Source organism: Drosophila teissieri, chromosome X (assembly GCF_016746235.2).
Source record: "Drosophila teissieri strain GT53w chromosome X, Prin_Dtei_1.1, whole genome shotgun sequence".
Classification (NCBI taxonomy): Eukaryota; Metazoa; Arthropoda; class Insecta; order Diptera; family Drosophilidae; genus Drosophila; species Drosophila teissieri.
The window spans coordinates 19,155,034-19,180,236 of NC_053034.1; the positions used below are offsets into that span (position 1 = coordinate 19,155,034).

Below are 25,203 nucleotides of genomic sequence, written 5' to 3' on the forward strand. Positions count from 1 at the left end.
CCTAACAATATTTCACACATGGTTCTTCCTCCTAATCCTCGCTAGCCACATCTGTATCTGTTCTTGTGCTTTCATCTTATACGTTACAGCTAGTATATATAATTATATATATATATATAAATATATATATTTGTGTGTGTGGTGTGTGGTTCCGATTGTTGGGTTATGTGTTAGCATAAATTACATTTATAATACATTCTTAGCCATACGATTACAGAGTGGAACCTGGCTCCCCGATTCTCGAGCAAACCAGGTTCCTCCTCCGCTTACGAATCTACCGAAACTAAACGAAAAAAAACAAGCAGCTACCGCACATGAAGACACTACTTAGGCTGTGCTTAACTACTTACATGGGCTACAGGGCTGTGGTTCTTATAAATACACACATATACATGTTCAAAAAATTCGGCGCGTAAGACAGTTAAAATCAGAATTATGTATATTGAAGATACAGATGCACAGGTGCACGGTGGCGTAGACTTGGAGGCTGAGAAATAGACACTATTTCGATTCAAAAATAAACAGTAACACGAAACAGCTAGCCCTACAGACATGGACAAGGCCCAGCAGGTGGACCAAGCCTCCAAGGACACGGGAATACAAACAAGGCCGCACTGCCAGGACAGCACTCTATCTTTCGTTAAAAACGCGTGGGCAATTGGGCGATTGCGCAATTGAACTAAAATGCGTCAAATGAATTCACTAGAAACAAATGAAGTTGTGACTTAGTGCTAGGCTATTCAACTTAGGCGTTAAAAAAGACTTAAGCATAACGTGGTCTACTTGGTGTTCGGGGTGCGTGTCATGTGTGTGTTTATGTGGTTTGGTTGTTAACATTAGCAAAGTTAAGTAACATAACTATAATAGGAATATTCATATATATATATATATATGTAAAAAACAATCAATACAATGTACTGACAATAAAGAATAATCATAGTAAAAAAAAAACCTTAAATATTCTCTCCATTCCTAATCCACTCCCCTTGTCGCATTCATTAATACTATGCATCTGTGTGTTTTTGGGATGGCGGCTGTGGTCTGTGGGCTGCGGTCTGTGGACTGTGGTTACGACCAGTTTGGAGGCTTGGTAGAGGGCGGCGCGTCCGGCGCTTACTATAAGTCCGTTAGAGTGCGCTTGGCACAATAACGTATGACCCCCACTCAGGCAACAACAGGCGGCGGAGCTATGCCTATTGGAGTGGCAGTGGTTGCTCCTGCTGCCGCCGTGGCCGTGCCCGTTGCAGTGACAGTCGCCGCGTCCTCTGGGACCCCGTTCCCGCTGAAGCTGCTGCTGCACTGCATCGTTGTGATATTGACCGCATTCGCCGCCTGCCGTCTGCCTATCGTTCCGGCAATGTTTGTGGTCACCGCCGTCGCTTCAAGAACGGGCGCCAGCGATGTCACGGGCACAGCTGCCTTTGGACTCAGTGCAGCCGTTGGCGAGAGGGAGCGTCCTCCGTTGGTTGTCAGGCCGGGACTTGGCATCGGACTGTCATCCGTTCTCGTGCACATGGTTTCCAAAACAGGAGGGACTGTAACCGTCCCGGCAGCACCCGCCGACTGCCGCTTGGCGGGCTTGGTTCGCGCACATGGTACACAGAACATGGCGGCGTGCTCCCGTATCTTTGTCACGTGATCGATGCGGTACTCGTGCACCCACTTTAAGCGCTTGTTGCGCGCCGCCTTTGAGCGGTCCCCGTTGGGCGACGGTCCTCCGGACGCCTGGGACAGGGCGGCCACCTGGGGCAGACCTTCCGGCTTGGTGGCCCCGCATCGCATGCACACACAGCAACGCTCACAGCTCCAGCGACCTGTAATTTTTGTAAGAGTGATGTTGTCTTGTAGTGCATTTTTCAAATTATTAAAATTAAAACAGTATCTTATATTATCCTATATGAATCATATTAACTTTAAACATAACATAGTATCTAACTCTGCAAATTGTTGTTAAGTTGAGCCAAGTACTTACCATCTGGAACTGTCCTGAGGCCCAAGCAGTAGATGTGGTAGCCTCGGTCGCACTGCTCGCAATAGAGCATTTTTCCCGGACGTTGACTGCTACGGCACTTAATGCAGCACTTGCACCCGGCGCACTGCCAGTTGTAGTTTCTCACGCGACCCACCATGCGCTGGGGCATATCGATGCAGCTGGGATGGACTGTAAGAAGGCGCAGATATTAGGATGGAAAAGGAGCAAAGGATGGGGGACTACTTACCGCGCTTTCGGCATGTGTAACAACGGATGAAGGCTTCCGGCATGTCCCTAGCATTGCGGTGCTGAGTGCGCAGACAGACGCCGCAGTTGGCCAGCCTGGACGACGATGAAAACTCATTCCCATCCTCGTCCTCGCTGCCTGCTCCACTTGAGGCACCCGTCGAACTGCTACAGCTCGAGCTGCTGCTGAAATCGCTTTCATCGCCGCTATCCTGAAATGCATAAGAATTGAAAGCGATTATTTTAACTGTATACCAGCATTTTAACGATTCTGCAACAGTGCCCCAAAACTGGTTCAAAATAACTAAATTTCTTTTATTTCATCAAACCAAATGAACAGATCCATTCTCTTCTATCGGAACACGGATTTAGCTGCTTAACTTACCGTATCACTGCTGCTTCCGTTGCCGCTGGACGCGGATGAGACCGATTGAGCGGAGGACGTGCTGGAGCTGCTTGCTGTGCGAACCTTGTCTGTATGCTGGCGGGTAGACCTTCTGCTGCGTCGAACCGGCGCCGTCACTGAGTCAGATTTGATTTCGGACTGCTCTTGCTCCAAATCCTTGGTGGCCGAGGCGGACGTTTTGATTTCTTCGCTGTCTACAGCTTCGGATTTGCCCTGTAACAGCTGTTCCATCAGATCGGTCGACGGTTTGTCCAGCGCCGTGTCCAGAGGATAGGCTCTGTAAAAAATAATTGTTAGGAACATTGGAAACAGTAGACAGTAAGACTGCGTCTTACCGGAGTTCGGCGGGCTCGAACTGGCGGTAGCCCAACGAGAACTGGTCCGGCACCACTGTGAGTGGATAAGCGTAGTCTGAGTGGCGGAAGGCCTCGTCGTAGACGCGTGGCGGCAGGAGAGTAGGCGGGGCCGGTATATTCGCCGCTTCAGCCACTGCCCGCACCAAATGCGCAATGGAGCGCTCTAGGCGGGTACAGTTCGGCGCGGTCCTTTGCTGCGGCTGATTCATCGTGAAGGTCTGCAGGTCCAGGCAGGACAGGCGCTCATCCTTACGGCTGAATACGAGAGGGTAGGATGGGGGTACGACATTAAAAAGTGGTTCATTAACCAGAGCACTGCTAGAATGTAACTCACGTCTTGTTGAAGTAAACGTTCCACTTGCTGGCCGAAAGCATGGCGCGGTCGCGCGCCTGCAGACCTCGTCCGGCGCCGACGGTCAGTCCTAGGGCTTTCTGCTTAGCTTCGATCTCGCGCAAATGCTTCTGACGAATATACTCCTTGTACTCTTCGTACTTGTCGTAGAAGTCCGCGTACATGATGTCCAATATGTCGGAGGCCCACACCGCGGTGATGCCCAAGTCGCACAACTTCTCGCTGACCAGCCCCTTCTCCTGCAGCCAATTGCGCTCCTCCATGTCCACCGCGCGGCGTGGCAGATCCGGGTACTTGCGCTTAAAGCTGGTGATGCCTAGATAGAGCGCCACTTGCTCTTGGATCATAAAGGTGTCGCGATTCTTTGAGGGGCAGCAACCTTTGGGCGGTGGCCAGTCGTACTCGGCGATGCTGGAGGCGTTGTAGTCGGTGCTGCAATACAATGAAAGCTTAGACCTGCTATCTAATGTGTTCGGTACAATGCACTTACTCTTCGGCCACGCAAATTTCCATCTTCTTCTTCTTTGGACGTTTTAGAGCAGAGCCCAGAATCGCGTCGACGGACTGACCCTGGTTGGAGTCGATCATGCTCACATTGCTCACCATAGACGACTGTGACTCCTCGTTATTGAGAAAGTCCGGTTGCCTGCACACGAAAATAAAGAATTTGTTAATTACAATCCAGTGGACATGACCACTTGGTAGACTCACTTCTGTGGCGTTAGCGGGGGTTCCATCAGGCTGGCCATCGACTGATTGCTGTTGCTAAGATCCGCGCTCATACGCGTGTCCTCCTCAAACACTTGCGGCGACTAAAGAATTAGGGCGATAGGAAATTAGGAATGGCGAATGCAAATACCATTGCAACATTATATATATGTGTAAAATACATTGCAAGTCTTAACCTAGGCTACGATAATTCGACCTCATAGAAAGTCAGGGCTAGTTAGATATTCTAGTACAAGTATACAAGTATTACCTCAACTTAAATGCAACATACTATGGCAAGCTACGTTTACTTCTACATAGCATTGCAGAAGTGGGAAAACTATACGGAAGAAGAACTAACCATTTGTAAATACTGGGTAATTGCTCAACATGCATACATACATATGTACATTTGTGCGCATAATTATTTATCCTTGCAATTTTTGGAAGCCATTGCTCTTTGCACATGTTTAAACGTGCAGAAGCGAAAACGGCGAGCGGAGTTGCCAGCTCTTAGCGAAGGCCACATGTAAAGCTTCGCAGAGAGAGAGAGAGAGGGTAAGAGAGAAATCGCGAGTGAGAGCGACTGCAGCAGCAGGTGTGGTGAAGGTGGACTACCGCCAGCTCATTTACGCACACACACATACACACACACAAACACACACGTGCAATTGGCGAGAGCCAAACAAAAACTTCAGCTGATTAAAATCGCAGGTGAAGCCAACAACAATCACAGCGGCTGCGCTGCTCAGTTCGCAGCTGCTTCCTTCGCCGCTCCCCCTCCCCCCTCCCTAACCGGTACCCCACCCGACCCCCATTCACTACTGCAGCAGCGGCTCGCTTGGTTTTGTTGTTGCTGGCTTTGCACTTACACTGGACCGTTGGCAATGAATTCGCGACATAGCGCGCGCCTTTGTTTTTAATTACGACACGTTAGCCCTCAGTGTGTGTGTTTGTGAGTTTGGATAGGTGAGCAAGATTTACGTAACGAAACATAAACAAGAGGGCAATGTAATGCGAATTGTAAATCCCGGTAGAAGCTTCAACTGTACTGACCATCTTCAACACGATGCCCCATATCCGTGACTACGACAACTAACGAGAACTCTAGCCGCACCATTACTCGTTCCCTTCGCTCGCAACCAAGCCATAGCGAAATGGTCTCGTTAGTTCAAACATGAAAACAGTATCTTTTCAAAAGTTATGTCGTTTGACTTTAATTCAAGGATCAACAAATGCATTATCCAGTGACAGAGGCTAACGCATTTGTTATATTTTTATTTCAGCTGACGAGTCGCGGTTCTTCTAAAACTTCTCGCCACTTCTCAACGAGTCGATCTCCGATACTCGTTTATGAGGGAAGAAGTGTGGAATGTGAAGTTTTTGAAACAGGTGAATACACTAACTTAACTAAATATGCTGCATTTATGAATATATATAAATATATTGTATGAAATACGTTCCTTAAAAAGCTTTTAAAAAAAAAAATTGTTTTAATAGAACTTGAAAGAAAATCCTTAAATCGAAGCACTCAAATGGCTAAGCTTCATTTTACAAGATTTACGAAGATATACATACATCAGTAATTGAGCTCACAATACAACACTATTTATAGTGGTAATTTGCATTTCGTGTCTAAGCATAAACGAAGACCACTTACCGGACTGAATAAGCCTTTAAGTCTCTCGGGATCGGGCTGGTGCTTGAGGCCGCCCACGCATCGTGGTCGACTCATGGCGATGGCCTTTGCAACAGCGCTAGCTCCTCGGCTCATCCGCGGCGCCCTAGGTTGTGTGGCGGGCGTTGTGGAGGCTGTGCCTCCGGCGCTGGCAGCTCGATCCACCGATGAATTGCCTCTGCCACGGCCGCCCCTGGATCCCCGGCCACGACCACGTCCCCGCGTGGGAGTCACTATCGAAAGCATCGGCAACGTAGTTTCGTCTGAAAGAAGAGTTGCATGTGCTTACTTGAGAGTGCAAAGGATTTACCAAAATTTCCTTACCTCCGGAGTTGTCCAGCGCGCTGTTGTAGTTGTCCTCATCGTGAGAGTCTGGCTGGCTACCTCCGGCACTGCCACCGCTGATGCTTGAGGGGCGTGGTGAGCGCAGCTGCTGGGTTGCCATAATAGAAGAGAAGTCATTTGGCTGGAAGATGACATCGGGCAGCGGGTCAGAAGAAGACAGAATGGTCGTCGGAGGTAGCATCGAGCTGCTGCCACTCCCACCGATCACCTGCTGGTTGGCGGCAGCGCCGGAGGAGGTCGAAGAACTGGACGAGCACATTGTGAGGTCGATCTGCGCGGTCAGGGCAAAGGATATGCTGCTGTTATTGTTATTGGACTCTGCCTCCGCACTACCGAACTGAGCCATCGGCGGCGGCAATTGGCTTTGTTGGACACTGGCCTTGCTCTGGCGCTTCCTTGTGGACTTGGGCGTGGGCTGCAGGTTGGTGTTTGTGCTGGGAGTATTGGTGGTGGTGCGTCTCGTGGCTCTCAGCGGTCGATGGTCGCGACTCTTTGGAGTTTCCAGAGCGCCGGCAAGCTCGTCGTCAACCCTTGCATTTGGCTCGCCCACAGGCGAATCCTTCGCTGCCATGTCCGCCTGCTCCTGGCCCACGCTCACCATATCGATTGCCAGTCGCTTGCGCAGCAGTTGCACACGCCGCGACTTGACAGCGCTATTGGCCTCCTCCTGTGGAGTCCCGGGTTTGGGAGTAACTGCGGCAGTGACTCCTCCCTCGGCTGTGCTCTGGTTTTGGATACGCTTCGGACGCCCCCGCTTCTTGCCCGTTCCTGCCGGCGTTGCTACCGGCGGGAGCTGAGGGGTAGCCGGTTCCAGCGGATCTTGAGCCTTAGCCTCCTCGGCTTCGACCTCCGAGGACAAGGCTCCATTTTGATCCGGCGTTGAAATCGCCTGCTGCTGGGTGGGTGGAAAGAGGGAGCCCTCCAGATCCGTGTTTAGGATCCGCTCGTGCTTCTGCTTGCGCGAGCGATGTGATGGCGGCAGCGCCTGCAGCGATTCACTGCATTTTCTGGCGGGATCGTGGCAATTCTGCGTCTGCTGATCGTTCTCGTCGTTGTCCAGACGTCTCTGTTTGCTGGGAGGGAGCTGCGAAGAGAAGAAATACAGCTGTTAACGTAAATTTTGCTATGAATGAATAAGGTAAAACGTACTCTACTGTTGGGAGATTCGTTTCCCTCGCTGCTGGTGCGCTTCAAGTGGTTCTCGTTGTTGTTGTCTTGGGTGTCCATACGCTGTTCCTCTCCGAGATCCATTGCGAGCTTGTGAATTGTTTGCAGATGTTTATTGAGCATCGGGGGAGGATCCTCATCCATGTAGTTTACCCTGGGGCTGCCATCAGGCGTGTCCAGGATTTCAATGGACTCGATTATAGATTGGGCGGAATTCGCGGGGGGCAACGGACCTACAGCTGCATCGTCTTCTGCAGGAACAACAGATCCTCCACCGCTACCACTTCCATTCGCCATCAGGCGCTCCGTTAGCTGAGGATACTTGCTGGATTTGCTTTTAGGTGTGGTCGTGGTGAAGCTTTTAGCCGGCGCCGTTAGCTGGCTGAGCAATATGTTCGAATTAGGCGACGCAGCGGCCCTAACGCGACTGTCAGCCTCCTCGTTCACATAACATCCGATCGCAGTTTGAATCCGCAGACAATCGAGGAGCAACCCTTTCGGCGAAATGCGCCCAGTGAAGTTGTTAGGCACATGCGTTGGCGAAGAGCCCGGCGACGGTGACGAGGTAAGGTCCACCATGTCCACAACATTGTGCTGGGACTGGGCAGGCTTGCCGGCCTTACTGGCCTTGCTCCCACCGCTAGCTATGCCGTTGCTGGCGGGCATAGGCGGTAGATTGTGAAAGATCTTGGGATCGTGCTCCTTGGAGAGCGAATCGTCGATCACCATGTCGTCCGAATTGCGCCGAACCTCGTCGGAAGCTGCCGCTGCCATATCTGCGTCCGGGTCGGAGAAGCCGCAGAACTCCTGACTACTGCTGTTCGACTCGCCGCCATTCGTTATGGGAGCCGGCGTGGGATTGGGCGTTGGTTTTGGAATAGCCAACTTGGAGGCCGCCGTTGGTGGCTTCTCCTCGAGCACCGCACGCACCTTGTGCTTCGGTGAGCATAAGTTCTTGATGGTCAGCTTGGGCAGCGGCTGCAACTGCTGCTCCAGCTTGGCCGCTGGTTCGTCATCGAGCACCTCGATGGATTTGGTTTTGATGGTGAGTTTAGGGATGCTCTGGGCGTTGTTTAGGTCGTGCGTCATTATGACCGTGTGCACGTGCTCCTGACCGCCGCCACCTGTCTTGATTGTTAACTTTGGTATCTGCTGCTGCTGGTGCGGAAGCTCTTCACTGCTGCTAATGCAGCTACTCCCGGCTAGCGTTGTCTTGATCATCAGCTTGGGCACCGTTTGCATCTCCGCCAGAGAGGACGACGACGACGATGAGGAGGAGGACGAGGCAGATGAAGACGAAGCGGATGCGGGCGAGAGGCTGGACAGGTGGGCATCGTTCTTGGCGGGCATAGCTGACTGGGCGCCACTCACAGCTGATGAGCACGATCCAGAGTTGGAGTTGGAGCCGGAAGCGGCCGGATTCTCAGGCAACTTGATGGTCAGCTTGGGCACCACGCTGCCCACGCGCCTCTCGTTCGCGGCGCGGATGGTCAGCTTTGGCACAATGTGCGGGGTGTTCCGTAGTTGTTGGCCGAGGGTGGTAGCTACCTCGTCCTCGGCGCACGACGAGGAGCAGGAAGAGGCGTCCGCGTCGAAGGCATCTTGCGGCTTCGCCACTAAGCCTCCTTCCGCTCCGCCGCAGGGCAGCTGTATGCGCAGGGGCTCCACCCGCCTCTCATCGCCGCCCGGCTGAGATTCATTTGCGTTTGAGTTGGGGTTGACGTGCTTGGAGAGCTTCAGGATGATTTTGTGTCCATCCCGCTCCTCGCTCTCTACTTCGAGCGCCGTAGCAGCCATCGCTCCACCTGCTGCTTCCGCTGCTGATGGTGCTTCTCCGGATGCTGAGCTGGCCGATGCAGATGCTCCAGTTGTGCTTGGGGCATCGTCGCACGGCGTCGTCGGCGGTGGCAGCGTCGGCGGAGGCGACGCTGTGGTGCTGGTTATATGGCCGGGCTGATTGTGATGGTGCTGCAGTGCCTCCTCCCGCTGCTGCTGCTGCTGTGGCTCTGGCTCCTGTTCCCGCTCCCGATCCGCATTCAGCTGCTGATCCCGCTGGGCTGGCGACGACGTGGAGCTAACTCGCTGCTCCTCCTCGCTCGTGCTGCTCGCTGCCACTGACTTGGCGTTGCTATTAGCGCTACAGTTCGACTGGGTGCGACCTGCTACTCCGGCTGGTCCTGCTGTGGACGTGGCGGCTGCCGATTCTACCGCTGTTCCCGATTCCGATCCTGATGACGATGTCGCTGCTACCATCTGCTGCTGACGTAAATCATTCATTGCTAAATTCGATTGTCCAGTGGCCGCCAGCCTGCAAAAAGAAGTGGACGACCCTTTAGATAAAGTTGAATTACAGCAGTCGATATGCTTTGGGATTATGGGCTATCAACACCTACTTCTAAGCAAAATACAAATGAAAAGCAACAAAATTTGGAATTCCTTAGCTCTCCTGGCAATTCCATACAAATTTCCTTCCGTCACCTTGCATGTGAAATCAATTATATAAAGACAATCCAAGTGATTATTTTTTGGCAGATAAAGTGTACTATACTGATCTCTGGAAAAGATGGGATATCCAATTAACTGCAAAGCTGGACGCACACACACGACATCTGTCATCGAATCCTAGTGAAATAAATCCTCCAGTATAGCATCTAATGCGTACAATTGCCGCCCCAAGGGACGGATTTTGTTTACACTAAGAGACAATTTGAAAAGGGGAACGACCTACAGACACACACAATTACAAGCACACTAGTTTAAACACACACTCATACTCATATACATACTTATTGGAGCCCAATGAAAGAAGAAAATTGAATGAAAGCCGGGCAGAGTTAGGATCTATTTTTAGCACATGTCCAAATTATTACACCGAAGGACGCGCAGATTACGGCAGTCAGCAGCCGGATTCCGGCAGAAATGCAATCCGATTTTCCGTCGCTGGAAAACTATCGCTTGAAATTGCCGCGAAAAACTTTGTGCGGAATAAACACAACAAAAACAACAGCGAACGCAACAACAACACTTAATAAATAATAAGCGCTGCAAACATGCGCACACAGCTGTCGACTGGGGGAGAACGAAAAAGGCAGGAGGAAGATGAGTATGAAGCGGAATGGGTATGGCGGAGAGCGCAGCAAAGCAGCGGAATAGGCAAATACTGAGAAAGCCGCGCCGCCACGAATAATGGCCTGTTACTGGTGTGTGTTGGCAACACTGACACCAATTCACCACACTAGCTGGCGAATCCACCACAGCAGGCGATGCCGCTGCATGGAGAAAATCCACACTCTCGCACAAACGCTCGGGCACACACATACATAGGTAAGAGCACGACACGCACACACACACAGGTACGGGTTGGTTGGCCTGGCCTGCGTATATGTATGCTTACACTTCCACTGGCCAAATGCAACCATCTATCTATCTGCACTACGATTGTTATTATTGTGGGCACGATTTTAGAGCGCAATATCGGAAGCCAATGCACTGGCAACAAAATTAGCAACAACGACGCCGCCGCCAAAGCCCTGACCCAACACCACCACTAATACCAATACTAACACCAACAACAACAATAACGAACGGAGCAAAGAAGAAGAAGAAAGAGAAGCAGCAGCAGCAACCAAACGGCAAACTCACCATGCGGCAAAGTCGTCGCTCAGAGTCAGACAAAAGAAGATGGTGGAGTGGAAGAGCGCCTGCTTTTGATTTGCGTGCACAATTCGCGATTTGGATTTGCTTTTGCCTTTGCTGTTGCGTTTGCCTTTGATGGCATTGGCATGCTCATATTTCTATGCACTTTGACTGCTGCTGCGCGGCGCGGTGTTTCCTTTTAGGCGTTCGGCGTTGTTAGGCGAGAAGTAAAACACATTTTTCCATACGATACAATGCGATTTCGAAGCACGGCAGCACTCGACTCGGCCGCAGTAGGCACTACTCGCACGCACACAGTGGCAGTGCACACGCACGCACACACACACAACAGCAACAGAACGACACACACACACACTCGCACACAGAGGCAGCGACACAGGCACAGACACAGAAACAGAGACAAGCGCAACGAGCGCTCTCGGTCGCCGTTGTCCCACTTTCCGTGTATTGGTTTCGATTCGTACACTTTTCCACGCACTTTTAACGATTCAAATTCGATGGTACAGAAGGCAGGGCGACACGAGAGTGCATTGGAAGCTAGCGCAAACCTCAAAAAAAATATCCAACACGCTGGCCGCACGCACGACTCATACGCAGACTGGTTCTCGGCGCGCGTCGAACGTTCTTATGCATTCATTATTGAACGGAATGCTCTGTTTCGCCTGTCTGCTTATGTTTTTTTCTTTTCGATTCCGAGGTACTCGTCACGACAAATGAAAATCAGTGTGCCCGTCTCGCGGGTACCAACTAGATACCCGGCTGGCGGGGAATATGCTAAAAAATACCACAAACTTTACGGGGCTAGCCGGGACACAAACCAGTCTATGCACTTGGCTACCGCTAACTGCGTCACAACTTAAAAAATATGGCACTTATTGGAAAACTTTGAAGTATAAGTAATTTAAAATTACCGCAATGGAAACAATACATGGTTGTGGTTATAACATATTACCAATTAAAGTCATGGGTAAGCTTGGAGCTTTACCTCTAAAAAAAAAGCCAAATGCGCGCTCACTTTCATATTTCAGAGCTTTACAATGTAATTTGTCTAGTAAGTTACCAGGCCCTTGCTTGTCAAAACCTACCCTAAGCTTTGTCATAGTGCACCAACAGAGCCTTTGTAAACAGTTGGATTTGTCAAATTGTGTTCCATTTTATTCAGAATTTGTTTTTTTATATGGCGGCAAGTTTAACTGGAAATTCAAATTATATATATATGTACATACATACATGGGAGCTGGAAAACGTATAGTGCGCTTGCGTTCCACTGTGCGCGCGAATTGAGCGTTCTACCACTTTCCAGTGGCATTTTCGCAGGCCGCGGCTCTGGCCACACTGTTCGGCACACAACATAATCCTGCTTGTCGCCACTTGTTTTCGTTCCTTTTAAACTTGAACCAATGCGAAAGGAATAGCCTGCCAACATTATCGATAACCGCAATCGACGCTAAATTGCCAGTTCCGCCTCTTCCTTTTCGCAGACCCTGTTTCCGTTCAGCGGATTCCCGTCGACTTCACCGCAAGCGTCCGGCGAAAGTTCAGACCCAGATTTTTGTAAGCTTCCACGGAAAAACAAGCCTTGCGATGAGTGCGCAACCAAGTCCGCTCATGAATCCTCAGCAGCAGCAGCAAACCGAGCAGGAGAAGGTAGGTCGGCTAGGCCACGTGCTAATTCGCAGCTTTACCTTTTACCTTTTCGCCCGCCAGGTGTACCAATGGATCAACGAACTGGCCCATCCGGACACCCGGGAGACCGCTCTGCTGGAGCTGAGCAAAAAGCGCGAGACCGACCTGGCCCCCATGCTGTGGAACAGCTTTGGCACCGCATGCGCCCTTCTACAGGAGATCGTCAACATATACCCCTCGATAACGCCGCCCACTTTGACGGCCCACCAGTCAAATCGTGTGTGCAACGCCCTGGCGCTGCTGCAGTGCGTCGCCTCGCACCCGGAGACGCGTACGGCCTTCCTGCAGGCCCAGATACCGCTGTACTTGTACCCCTTCCTATCGACCACGTCCAAGACCAGGCCCTTCGAGTACCTGCGCCTGACAAGTCTGGGCGTGATTGGAGCTCTGGTCAAGGTAGGTGAAGTCCACGGCTAGTGGCTACCTGGTGGTTAATGTATTTGTTTTTTTTTATTACTGCTTTCGGCAGACCGACGAACAGGAGGTCATCACCTTCTTGCTGACCACCGAGATCGTGCCCCTCTGCCTTAGCATCATGGACAGCGGATCGGAGCTGAGCAAGACTGTAGCCACTTTCATCATCCAGAAGATACTGCTCGATGAGTCTGGTCTGTCGTACATCTGCCAGACCTACGAACGCTTTTCGCACGTGGCCATCACTCTGGTGAGTGTGTCCGTTTCCCAAATGCCTTGCGCATTGACTAAGGGTTTCCGTCGATTTGATTTCAGGGCAAAATGGTCATCCAGCTATCGAAGGATCCCTGTGCCCGGCTGCTGAAGCATGTGGTGCGCTGCTATCTGCGACTCTCGGACAATACGCGGTACGTATTGGCGGACGAGTAAATTGTCTCCTGAGTTTAACCTGGACTCTTTTTTTAGCGCTCGCAAGGCCCTGGGACAGTGTTTGCCCGATCAGCTTCGTGACGGCACCTTCGCGTTGTGCCTGCAAGACGACAAGTCCACCAAGCAATGGCTGCAGATGCTGCTCAAGAACCTGGAGCTCGGAGCCACTCCGCAGCAGATCGGCATGTCGCCACTGGGCTCCTAGAAAGTGGAAGCGCCACCACCAGCCACTTCCGCGCACTTCCGAGTATTGCTTAGGCATTCAAGCGTCCTTGCAAGCGCCATCGATGAGTGATCACCACTGCTAGCTAGTTAACTGCTCGACCGAATATACATATTTCATAAGCTTGCACGAGATTGCCTGTGTCTAACTTGAGCAGAGCTGTAATATAACTACATATATCTACAAATAAAATAATGTTAATACACTAAGATTGTCACTGATAGCCAATAAAGAACCTCAAGCAGACGATACGATATGCTGCGCGTGTTTGGTTTCTTCTAGAAGTTGCTATATGGATATTACTAATCCTCCAGAAATCCATAAATCCAGAGATGATGTATTTACCTTTTGGTCCTTGAGCTGCATCTCATTTTCCCCTATTTACAGAGACTTTTGGGCTACTGACCGCATTTGTTTGTGTATAGTTCATGCTAGAGGTGTCCCCGAAATCTGAGACACTTCTAAAGAATTTTGTAGATTCCATAAATAATATTCAATCACTGCATGTGGTGCATGTGGTTTATACTTCGAGGCGTAAACAAAGTCGTGGAAAGTGCGCATAAAGCGCATCTGCTAGCTCCGTCCCGCTCATTGCCATGCAGTTGGCATGCTGCTATCCCGCTCTAGGTCGCGTGCACCAGACCACCCAGCCCACCCAGTTCACCACCCAGGAAAAGGTAATGCAGCGGGTGCAGTAACGGCAAAACACACATTCAAATGCATATAATATGGACACTCATATACAGCTGGCAATATTTTCAATTACAACAGGTTACAATATACACTCATGGAATAAACACTAACAGCCGCAGCCCAAATTGACGCCTCCTCCTGGCTCCTGGCACGCCTTCGAAGTTGTACTGTTTGGATTTCGACAAATTGTTTCGCAGGTAAAGTCCCGGCACACAGATACAGATCCACCCAGCCCCCTTGGCGAGCGAATCAAATAAAGAACAGACCAGACCACATGATGCTACAACTGGATGGGGATGATGGGATCGGGGTAGATGCAGACATGGCGATGCGCATTTGGGACCCTCACGAGCACTCCTGGCATCGTAGCACCGCATTATTGCCATCGCAGCACAGTCCAAAACCAGAAACACACGGGTCTTTCAATTCAAACAACCAGTTTCAGAATCAGTGTCCTTTGCGATGGCAATCCTGCAGCTGGGTAATCTTCGCTCTCTGGGATTACCGTTTCTACTTACTCGTGCCGGTGCCAAATGCGAGCACATGCCTCCTTAATTGGGCGACTTGGTCGGGCCGGCAACTGCCGATGCCCGTCGTGCCACCTCTGGTACTGCGGCATCCGCATCCGCACCCTGATTCTGATCCGACTGATTGCCATCGCCCTGCAGCTGGGGGGTCTGCAGCTGCGGCAGGGCCAGCATCTGGTCCATCAGATCGAAACCGCTCTTCCAGATCAGAAGCTGGGCACGCAGCTTCAACTTGCTGCGGTTGCGGAGCAGGTGCTTCTCCATGGCGAATCCCTTGCGGGCGCAGGCAAAGTCGCACGCCCGCTGTCGCAGCACGGGGCAGATGTCGTTGTTGCCGTCGCCCACGTAGAAGACGTGGTCGTAGCGTATGCTGCGCCGCAGGTCCTGCTCGATGACAAAGTGCTCCAGCACGCGGCCCTTGCACAGATTGCTGGCGCTCAGCTTGCAGTCCGATTGCTGGTGGTGGGCGCGGACCATCAGCCGCCCGGTGGCATCGAATTCCGCTGGATTGGTGAAGACGGCCACAAAGCAATCGGCCAGGTTGTGTGCCCGCAGCCACTCGTCGATGAAGACGCTGTTCGAGTCGCTGATGATGATCAGGTCGTAGTGCAGTCGCTTGGCCAGGTGCTTGATCAGGCGCACGAATCCGGGCACCTCGGGAATGCCACGAATGGTGTCCCTAATGCGCGCCTCCGACACCTGTTGCTCGTGCAGCAGGCGGAACACCTCGGCCATGTACTCCGTCCAGCAGTCGTTCTCCACGAGCTCGTTGGCCCGGGCGCTGGTCACCTCCGTGGGCAGCAGGTCGCGCACCACGGTGTCCGTGTTCTGCGACACGATCGTGTGGTCGAAGTCGAAGGCCGCCAGGCGACGGCGCTGCTGCTGCTTCAGCTTGCAGCTGGCCACGGCCGCGGCCACTGCGGCGGAGGACTGCTGGTCGTTCGAGGACATCGTCTGCTCCGCTGCCACTGCGCTCCGCTCCGCTCCTGCTCCGGCTGTGGATGCTCAGATGCTCAGAGTTCGGGTTCGGTGCGAGCTCGGTGCGAGGACCAGTGTGTCCGCGCCGCCAGCGATGCAAAATGCCAGTTGGCCTGGGCACAAATACCAATGTGCGTCCGTTTGCCTGTGCGAAATACCGACTATATACCACGCAATTCAAAAATGCAGGTCCTTTCCTGTTTTTCAAATTCAAATAATTCTAATTGGAATTAGTTTTTGCTTTTTATATGCACACACAATGTGCACAAGAAAGTTCAATATACCACTTTATCTTAGCCTCTTAAAAAACTGGTAATGGTGTTTCATGTTATTTTGCTTTCAAGTATGGTATTGTAGACATATATCACTATTTACATAAATAGTTACTATTTTTACTAACTTTCTTTACTGTCCTTAGATTTCTAACTACCTTAATTGAAATCTAACTTAATGCATGTAAAGATTGTTATATTAGGCATTGTGAACTCACATTTTATTTGCTATGAACGATATTAGATGGCGACTCCCGAACGAGCTCATTTTTTTGAGAGCTGGGACACAAGTAAATAATACAATTGGCCTACACATAAAGTAAATAACAATTTAGCTGCAAACGTGTTCAAAATAGTAGTAATGCTTGGAGCACTTCGAAGCTCCTTCCATCTAGCTGCAAAATATCCAAATTGGCACCACTGCCACTGACAGCTCGGCCGCAGTGCAGCCCTGGCGTCTGACAGCCGACGTGGAGCTGTCATCGGCAATCGCACACGAATAACGGGGTCGACGCGGCACTAGACGATTGCAGCTCACTTGAGTAGAAATTTTGGACTAAAGCGGAGGTGTGTGTACTTGTTTTCAGATGCGCTCGCATAGTTTGTCAATTAAAATAGCCAGTGAATGGGAGAGTCTCTTCCAACCATCCGCTGGCGGTTATCTGCCCTTTTCACCGTTCCTTACGTCCGGACCTGACTCTTTTTCGGTTTCCCCACAAAATCCTGCTGATTTGGGAAACCGGAGCCATTAGTGGCATATATCAATGGTGATCTTCTGGCTTTGACCCCAGCTGCAGCGCTGATAGCTGGATGACCAGTTGGGCGAGACCAGCAGTTCGGTGAAATGGGCCACCTGATTTCACCTGTGACGTCGCCCACCATTTGCCACGTCACAGCTGACGTTGCCGTGAAAGCGATTGATACCTTTTACTGATTAGCACTTTTCACGCTCTTCTTGCAGAATCTGAAACATCTGACACGACATGGACAAGGTTGTTAAGTTCGCCGAGCCTGGACGCGTCTTCGCCAAGGACTCAATCCGCCTGGTCAAGCGATGCACCAAGCCCGACCGCAAGGAGTTCCAGAAGATCGCCATCGCCACTGCCGTGGGCTTCTGCATCATGGGCTTCATCGGCTTCTTCGTCAAGCTGATACACATCCCCATCAACAACATCATCGTGGGCTCCTAAATGCGGCCAGTGGCAGAGCAATCAGCAATCATCCATTATAGCATATATCAGTTCAACTTTTTTTTCGTTTAGTTAACATGCATTATATGTATAGACTAGTGAAACTATGTGCATTCAGCGAATGTCTTTCTTACAAAATTTTCAATTGTACACATATGTGAAAACGTAATGTAAACTTTCAAAATTCCATTCATAAATACATGACGTGCATGAACAAGTTAGTTAATAAGAATCAATTGTAAAAAGGTAGTGACCCGTTTTCATAGCATTTGTTTGGGGTGCGCCCTTGCTAATAAATGTTAACCTAATTTTCCGTGTACAAATGAGATTCTTTTAACTCTGGGAGAAGGGGTGAACGTAGCTGGTAAACTGTATACAACATTAGGATCAAGGATAGTTTGCTAAACATGTGGAAAACCTATAAAAGAACCCATGACAATAATTTCGCACAAAGCGCGTTTGCCTATATTTCGTAAATATTTTATAGTTGCAGTTAACTTTAAGTTTAAACCTATATATTACAGAATAATCAAGAGTAAGTTAGTATGCGTAACTAGTGAAGCGCCGAAGCATGCATCTTTCGATCTTCAGGAAGTTCCCTCGAGTCTACGAGCCGGTCGGCCGATTATCGCACAGGTTGCTCCAGTCGGGGACGTGCTCGCTTTTCAGGTACGTCTCCTTAACCAGCGATCGTGTCTGGATGAGATCCGTAGCGCCGCACAAGGCGCCGCCCAGCCAGGCGGTGAAGTTTTGCTTGCCGATGGCATTGAAAAACTTGAACTGCAGCTCGCCATGGAAGCGTTCGGCGTAGAACGGATCCTCGGCGAGCAGATGCTGCAGCTCCTGGCGGAGGCGGGCCAGCAGACCCTGGACCATAGAGCCGCCGCCCACGAGGAATACACTCTCAACAAGGGCGCGTCGCACGTCCAGTGTGCAGTCGAGAATGGAGCGCAGGATGAGGTGCGGCAGGCTGTCCCGCTCGTTGCTGGCCTCGAACATAATCTCGTAGACAGTCTCGCGCAGCAGGCCGGGCACCTGGATAACCGCATCGTTGTCGCTGACAATGTAGTCCACGTCTGGCGCGGGAGTCGGTTGATCCTCGCCACCGTTGACACGGGCCTGTGCCCTTTCCATTGTGGTCACAAAACAGGTTCGCACTTTGATGTCCTCCAGCACGCTCTCCGTTAGCAGGCTCTCCTTAACGCCCCGCTCTACCAGCTGCCGCTTGATCTCTGCGTGGATGGCGCTGCCTCCGTAGCTCTGATCCTTGAAGGCGGCCATGATTTGCACCCCGCTGAAGACGGGCATAACGCTGGTCTCGCTGTAGCCAACGTCCACCACCAGGGCAGTGGGCACTGCCAGCGTAGACAGCGCGATGAGATGCACGGGAACGAACAGCACGGAGGAGACGTCGAAGTGGACAAAGAGCACGCGGGCCAAGGTCTCGCGTAGCACAGTGGGCCCGAACACGTTCTCCACCAGCACGAACTTGCGCTCCTTGGGGCTGACCAGCAGATGCCTAAAAGCAAAGTATATTGCAATAGAAACCAAAACCACCGAGCCACCTACTTGAAGAAGATCGTCTGCAGGAAGTCCACTAGCTGGTCGTACAGCTCCTCTGGAGTGTCGTAGTCGAACAGACGCTTTCGGATCCCCGTGGTGGTCATCACAACCTCCGTGGGCATGATCTTGCGCGGATACGCCTCCGCCGCAAATCCCAGCCTGAAAAGGGTGCAGTGATGACTTCATCCCACTTTCGCCGGATCATTTGTGCTTGCTTACTTGGTGTAGGCGGTGCCAATGTCCAGGACAATGGGCGGCTTCTCCTGCATCACGCTCTCGTAAATGGGCATCTTGGCTACTTGGTCCTCTGCTGCCCAAACCGTTTAGACCATGGATTATTGATCAGCTCTGCTAATTTTGGCCAACCCAAAAACCAACTATCGCCAAGAAACTATCGGTGGGCGCAACCATCGATAAACGGGTAGTGAGCAATCGCCCTGTTTCCACTAAGTATGCACCAGTTTTACTGGCGCGCTTTCACACTTGTGAGTAGCTATTCAAACTTTATTCATTGCTTTTAAAAAAATTAAAAATATTCGGCTTTTAACACCCAACAAAATTCTTAATTTAGAAATCCTAAAAAAAAACTTCTGATCATTATAGTCGCATACTCACTCTCATTGCGCGCTTTATCACCACGATGACTGCCGTCCACAATGATATTTTCTTGAGTGTATAATAAAAAAAAAATAAACAATTGGGCTATAGTTAAATAGAACTTGAATTTGGGGTGGCGTAGTATAAATAGTATTTCCGTTTAAAATTGTATTATTTTTTTTATTATTAAAACAAGTCGATTTCACGTTGAATTTGTAAATTTATTTCAAATTTATCAGCTTATTTCGATTTTGTGTTTTTGCGCGGTCTGCCGCTTCGATTTCATTTTCTTCTTAGTATCCCGGTGTGTTTTTGGGTTATAATTATTTTAATGTCAAATGCATAATGCATTCGCGGTGCGGGATGTGTGTTCATATACAGATTGATGTATTATATAATAATAACTCTTTGCCTATCAACTAAGCCTAAGCGTAATTTCAGAAATGTTCCTTCAAATGATAGATGTATACAAATATATAAATTACAGTATGCCTGCGCATAGGTAACTATACAAAACGGGGAAAGCACAATTCATTCGTTAATTAATTAACTATGTATAAAAAGGGCTTCTGGCGTCTCTGCGAAGGACCTGGGTCGAGGACCAAAGGACAAGGGCTAAGGAGCTTGGGTTACCGAGGATTCAGGATTAGGAATTGAGGGCTGTGGGCCGGAGTATTGGCAACTATCGATTCTAGTTTCTTTGTGCAAACAAGTTTAACAAATTCCGAATAATAAATAACAAAGCAGTAACAAGTCACGAGTCACCATTTTCCTCCTGCTGGGGGAAACGGTTCGGATCGAAACGGTGGCGTTGGCGATGGCCGCTGGAGACTAATTCAAGAAAAGTGTTACATGCGGTTGCGCGTTAAATTTAGTTTTTAAAATAAATAAATTAATAAGTTTAAGAACTGCTTGGGACTGGGACAAGGACTGGGTCATGGGCTTGGACACGGGCGAGGACGTGCGATGCGGATTCTGCTATGGTGCGAACTCATCATCTAAGCTAGTTTACAATTACTTTCAGTTCAGTCGTCGCTAGTTTGGCAGCTGAGGTGGCCGTGGTCTCGACGTGCTCCTGATCCTGGTCCTCGACCAGGAACGAGGTGGGGTCGCTGGTGGCGCCGCCTCCGCTGCGACGCCTCCTCCTGCTTCTCGGTTCCTGTTTGTTTGTGTTTCTCGTTTTCTGCTTCCGCTGCGGTCCCTGTCACTTCTCCGGTCCAAAGAGCCTGGCCAGACTGGCGTTCTGATTGCTATCCATGATGTCCGCTGTGGTGCCCATGGCTCCCTTGGCCTTGTGCGACTGCATGGGTGGCAGATTGGCGATCTGCACCTCGTGCCGGAACAACTGGTTCACGCTACGCCCGACCAGCTGGACGGTGAGCTTCTTGAAGATGTCCTTCTTGGCGCGATCCACTTTGTTGCCCTTGACGGGCGCCACGGCGATCTTTTCGTCGAACTTTTGAATGTCGGCCGCATTCACACTGGGGATATGCTGAAGCACTTCGCTGAGAATGGGGAACTGCGGACGCAGCAGCTCGTAGAACTGCACGCCCAGCGTCACAAGACCCGATTGGTTGGCCTCGTGCTGCCCGTGCACCTGCATGCCCTGCAGGACGGCGGTGAAGGCAGTGACGGCCTTGTTCTCGTCCATCAGTTTCTCGGCGGCCAGGAATCGCATCACAGGCGCCGCGATATTGACAGCCTTCATGCTGCACATGCCGTCGTTCCAAGCGATGGCCTTCAGCAAGGTCATGAGCACGTAATTGCCAATGAGTCCATTGCGCAGCAGCTTGCCGCCCAAGTCGCTGATGATGTCCGAGAGCAGTGCCGACTGGCTCGCCCGCGATTGTGGTGCGCTGTCCATCGAGTGCTCCTCGTTCTCCATGGCCACAGAGTTGCTGTTGGCATTGGCGCCAGCTGCCACATGATCGGCCCCGATCTGGCCGCCCACTAGCGCGATCTTCAGCACGTCCAGGTACTCGCGCGTCAGCGTCCGGTTGAGCTGATCCTCCAGAACCTCCTGCGTGTCGTTTACCTCGCCGTTCAGCTGTCCGCTCTCGTAAAGCGAAGCGATGTAGATCCAGCGGCGCGTAAGGCGTTCGCACATCAATGGCGCCAAGTGAGCAAACAGCGGCACCAGAACGCTGTCGTAGAAACTGGGCGGGCACGAGTAGACGAAGGGCTTGAAGAAGACCCTTATGATTGGGCGCAGGCGGTAATCGGGCACCAAGTCCATGCGGCTGAACACATTCGTCACGATGGCGTCAGACAGCCCCATGAGCTGGTACAGATCGCGTCCCAGCGAGGGTCCTGCTGAGCCCATCAGATGATAGCAACCCTCGGTGACCATCATCATGAATGTCTGCATCTTTTCGAAGGCTGTCGGCTCGCTGCGGATGGTGGTGTCCAAGGGGTCGGTGGGCAGTGCGCAAATGCCCATTAGAAGCTTCTTCTCGTGCTCCATCATCCCATGGATTCCGCGATATCCCTCGGAGAGTGCTTGCAGAGCCTCCGGAGCAAACAGCTCATTGAGCACACGCATCAAGCTCAGCACGTGCGACAGCAGCGGTACAACGTGCTTGGTGGCTGGGTTTCGGCAGATCGGATTGCCCAGCTCCGTGCAGCCAATGACAAATCCTCCGCGCTGGGCGCGCTCCGGGTCGTCTGGCCAGGTGCAGCGCTTGACTACGCCGAGCACCACGTGCAGAGCGTCCAAAAGGCGTGAGCGGTTTTGGAGCGTGGGAGCTCCTTCCACGGCGAAAATGGGCGGCTTGTCCAGGCCCACGAAGCTCATGAAGTCCAGCGGTGATTTGAGGGCTTCGCCAAAGGCCAGCCACTCGGCCCGCTTGTCCTGCACGATGTGCTCGATGAACAGAGTCTGCCGCTCGAAGTCGCAGAAATGGTTCGAGATTAGGATGAGCGCCTCCTGCAACGTGGTGCGCATCAAACGGCACAGCTGATGCTGACCGGGCTCCTTGAGCAAGAGCTCCACGTGCCCGTTGATCTGCTCGAAAACGGGCAGCAGCAGCAGGGGGTACTTGTGAGCCAACTTCACCAGCAGCGAGGCGGCGTGTCGTCGAAGATTCTTGGCAGACTTTGCCTGCACCTTCTCCAGCTCGTTGGGGGGCTTCATCACCAGAGCTCGGAAGATCTTGTCAAGCACTCGCGGCAACAGACTTACCCCGCTCATGGCCACGCAGTTGGTGGCCGTAATCTGGCATGCGGACATGCTCAGAAAGACGAACAGCGCCGAGATGCAGGACAGCAGGATCGAGTAGGTTAGCGGGTTGATTGTCTCCAGTTTGAGGCATTCTTCCAGGAGTCGGAGTCCTGCCGGCACAGAGGGTCGTTCTGCCACGAGGAGAATGCGGCTTAGCACACCGTCCAGGACACTCACCAGTGCATCCCATTCCAGGTATACCGGGTCCAGCACGCTGCACGACACGTTGCCGCTCTTGACTTCCGCATCCGCTTCAGCCTGCGCGTTTCGCAGGCGTTGCTGCAGCCACTGTTCGCAGTAGCCATACGTGACCAACGGCTGCACCAGTGTGGCCAGGCGGAAAATCTCGAGGAAGTCGGTCCGGCAGCGGAAGAAGTAGAGTGCAAACTCCTCTTCGCTATCGTATTCTAGTCGGATATAGGCCTCCGTGGAGAGGCTGGCAGGCGAGCTAGTGGAGGCAGGATATGGCAGCTTCACGATCCTGGGCGCAATCGTGTGGATGAGCTTGGGAATGTAGTTGACCATGGCGAAGTCTTTGGAGCAGGGCTCATGCTTGAGCAGCAGCTGCCAGATGAGCGCCGACCCATGGGAAACGGCCAGCGATGGATGCTGGACAAGCAGCAGTAGGCATTCAAGAAGGACTTCTAGATGCACTGGTCGTTGCGTGGCGTCGTCTTTGCCCCAAAGCGCCACCAGTTGCTGGGCCATGCCGTTCAGCACCTGCAGCAGCTTCTTGAGGAAATTGTGGTGCTGCTCGACGGCCAGCGTGGAACTTGTGTCGGCCGGTATCTGACTGGCCTGGTAGATGTAGCGCAGCGGCTCCTCGTTGAACAGCTGGAGCAACGGCTTTCGCTCCTTGGTCTGGCCCTTGCGGTTCGTGATCTGCGCCAGGCACTCAGCCGCATTGCACTGGAATGCTTTGTCGTTGAGCAGGATGCACAGGAAGTGCATCAGCTTGCCATTGCTGGACATGATGTGCTGGATGCTGACCCACTCGACGAAGCCGCTCAGCGTAAGCAGTACCATTTCGACGACCCGGCTGTGCGCGTTCGCCTTGGTAAAGTTGCACAGGCGCGTTGTCTCGCGGAACGCGTTCACATGCTGCTCCACCAGGCGCAGGAAGAACTCAAATATGTCGTTCATGTTGTTGTTTAGCGCCTGGTACATGTCCTTGCGCCGCTGATTCGACTCGATTGTCTGCAGCAGGGCCACGTCCTCCACCAGTCGCAAGAAGACCAGGAGCACCAGCTCCGTTTGGGCCTCGCCCTTGGTGCACGCCTGACTCAGCTCCGGAAGTAGGTCGGACCACTGCTGCGGCCACTCGCGCTTAATCATCTCGACGATGATGCGCGACAGCGCGTCCTTTGTGGGCAGCAGCGTGCGGTCCTCCGCCGGGCCCACGCCCACGTTCAGCATCTTGATGGCATTGTCCTTGATGTACACCTTCTCCTCGTGCGTGATGCAGTTCCACCGGAACTTGATTGTGTACTCGATCAGCTGCAGGCCGAAGTGCCGCACCTGCTGGTTGGACTGCGGCGAGCTGGCCAGGAACAGGCCCACCTGGGCGCACATCGGCGACTCCTCCTTGAACCGCTCGCAGGCCATGTAGGCCTCCAGGCGCGCCTGCTGCTGGGTCATCGGGTGCATGATTAGGTCAACGGCCGAGGCCAGTTCGGCGGCCAGAGCCTCGGTGCCTCCGTGCTGGGCCATCGCCATCGCTAGCTAGCTAGTGTCTACCTGTGGGCATTGCATTAGATTGAAATAGGAACATAATAATAAATTTCCTGGGCGCGGCTCCTTCTTGCAACAGGCGCCATGTGCTCCACTCACCTCTGCTTGCCCCTGCCCGCCGCTCGAAACCCGAATCTCGCCTAGCCTCTCGATCTTCGCCGCGATCCCCTCGTGCCTCGTCTGTGACCAATGCTTTTGTGGAGCCAGCCAGCCAGCCAGCGAGCCAGACAACGTTTCGGAAGATTAGAATAGCTGCCGCTACCTGTGTGCGTGTGTGTTGTGTGGTGTGTTCCGTGTGCGAAATGCGGAATGCGTGAGCTGGGGTTCTGGTGTGTTGGTGCTCTGGTTGGGATTGCCTGTGGGCTCCGATGATCGACCTGAGTAGCGCCTATTGCCTGGAACACAGCCTCTGGTCAGGTCTCTCACATCTGAGTCGCATATAGAAGTAGACCACTGCTGAAACGGCTTTTCCGGCTGGGTTGTTTTAGAACAATGTGCAGCAAATCGCACGGGACAGGGTTGACAGGCGGCGCACGGAAGTTGCCAGATCGTACTGGTGCTATTTCACTAGGACTTTGGTTGCATGTGGTGTCCGAATTGTAAAATATACAGCGTTCCGCTTCAAGGTTGCTGCGTTTGTATTGATTCTGAATGGATATGCAAGGCTAACCGGCGAAATTTCTTACGAAATTCGCGCAATATTTTCGCAATTCTGCAGCGTTGCCAGTCTGCAAGAGTTTGAGTTGCCAGACTGCGAGAGCCGGTTTTCTAATATCTTGGTCAAATGATTGTC

The 25,203-nt window shown here is 51.8% G+C and overlaps 6 protein-coding genes across 8 annotated transcripts; 2 read left to right on the forward strand and 4 right to left on the reverse strand.

Annotated features, from left to right (window-relative positions):
• Positions 1-1,164: 1,164 nt before the first annotated feature.
• Positions 1,165-11,604, reverse strand: LOC122625037 (supporter of activation of yellow protein). Of its 3 annotated transcripts, none has more exons than XM_043804881.1 (12): positions 11,436-11,604; positions 7,213-9,538; positions 6,043-7,147; positions 5,701-5,981; positions 4,044-4,144; positions 3,823-3,978; positions 3,315-3,764; positions 2,960-3,235; positions 2,604-2,901; positions 2,220-2,430; positions 1,973-2,161; positions 1,165-1,814 (listed from the first exon to the last, which is right to left on the reverse strand). In XM_043804881.1, the coding sequence occupies exons 2-12, from the start codon at positions 9,505-9,507 to the stop codon at positions 1,165-1,167; spliced, it is 6,012 nt and encodes a 2,003-aa protein (XP_043660816.1). In that variant the 5' UTR covers positions 9,508-9,538; positions 11,436-11,604. The 3 variants fall into 3 exon arrangements, with proteins under 3 accessions (XP_043660816.1, XP_043660815.1, XP_043660814.1); XM_043804880.1 differs by having other exon boundaries at positions 7,213-9,509; positions 10,873-11,604; XM_043804879.1 differs by having other exon boundaries at positions 10,873-11,604.
• A 428-nt stretch (positions 11,605-12,032) lies between these two features.
• Positions 12,033-13,895, forward strand: LOC122623995 (CCR4-NOT transcription complex subunit 9). The gene is made up of 5 exons (XM_043803408.1): positions 12,033-12,534; positions 12,595-12,969; positions 13,043-13,237; positions 13,303-13,394; positions 13,453-13,895. Exons 1-5 carry the CDS (start codon positions 12,472-12,474, stop codon positions 13,619-13,621), a joined length of 894 nt encoding a protein of 297 aa, XP_043659343.1. The 5' UTR covers positions 12,033-12,471; the 3' UTR covers positions 13,622-13,895.
• A 434-nt stretch (positions 13,896-14,329) lies between these two features.
• Positions 14,330-15,961, reverse strand: LOC122623431 (pyridoxal phosphate phosphatase PHOSPHO2). Its single transcript, XM_043802589.1, has one exon. It carries the CDS (start codon positions 15,808-15,810, stop codon positions 14,884-14,886), a length of 927 nt encoding a protein of 308 aa, XP_043658524.1. The 5' UTR covers positions 15,811-15,961; the 3' UTR covers positions 14,330-14,883.
• A 565-nt stretch (positions 15,962-16,526) lies between these two features.
• LOC122623432 (protein transport protein Sec61 gamma-2 subunit) lies at positions 16,527-17,622 on the forward strand. The gene is made up of 2 exons (XM_043802590.1): positions 16,527-16,676; positions 17,071-17,622. Exon 2 carries the CDS (start codon positions 17,093-17,095, stop codon positions 17,297-17,299), a length of 207 nt encoding a protein of 68 aa, XP_043658525.1. The 5' UTR covers positions 16,527-16,676; positions 17,071-17,092; the 3' UTR covers positions 17,300-17,622.
• Positions 17,623-17,756: 134 nt separating this feature from the next.
• On the reverse strand, positions 17,757-19,257 carry LOC122624255 (actin-related protein 10). The gene is made up of 3 exons (XM_043803741.1): positions 19,082-19,257; positions 18,869-19,021; positions 17,757-18,818 (listed from the first exon to the last, which is right to left on the reverse strand). Exons 1-3 carry the CDS (start codon positions 19,150-19,152, stop codon positions 17,906-17,908), a joined length of 1,137 nt encoding a protein of 378 aa, XP_043659676.1. The 5' UTR covers positions 19,153-19,257; the 3' UTR covers positions 17,757-17,905.
• Positions 19,258-20,317: 1,060 nt separating this feature from the next.
• Positions 20,318-25,124, reverse strand: LOC122624083 (exportin-5). Its single transcript, XM_043803518.1, has 2 exons — positions 24,510-25,124; positions 20,318-24,416 (listed from the first exon to the last, which is right to left on the reverse strand). The coding sequence occupies exon 2, from the start codon at positions 24,393-24,395 to the stop codon at positions 20,664-20,666; it is 3,732 nt and encodes a 1,243-aa protein (XP_043659453.1). The 5' UTR covers positions 24,396-24,416; positions 24,510-25,124; the 3' UTR covers positions 20,318-20,663.
• Between the last annotated feature and the right edge of the window lie 79 nt (positions 25,125-25,203).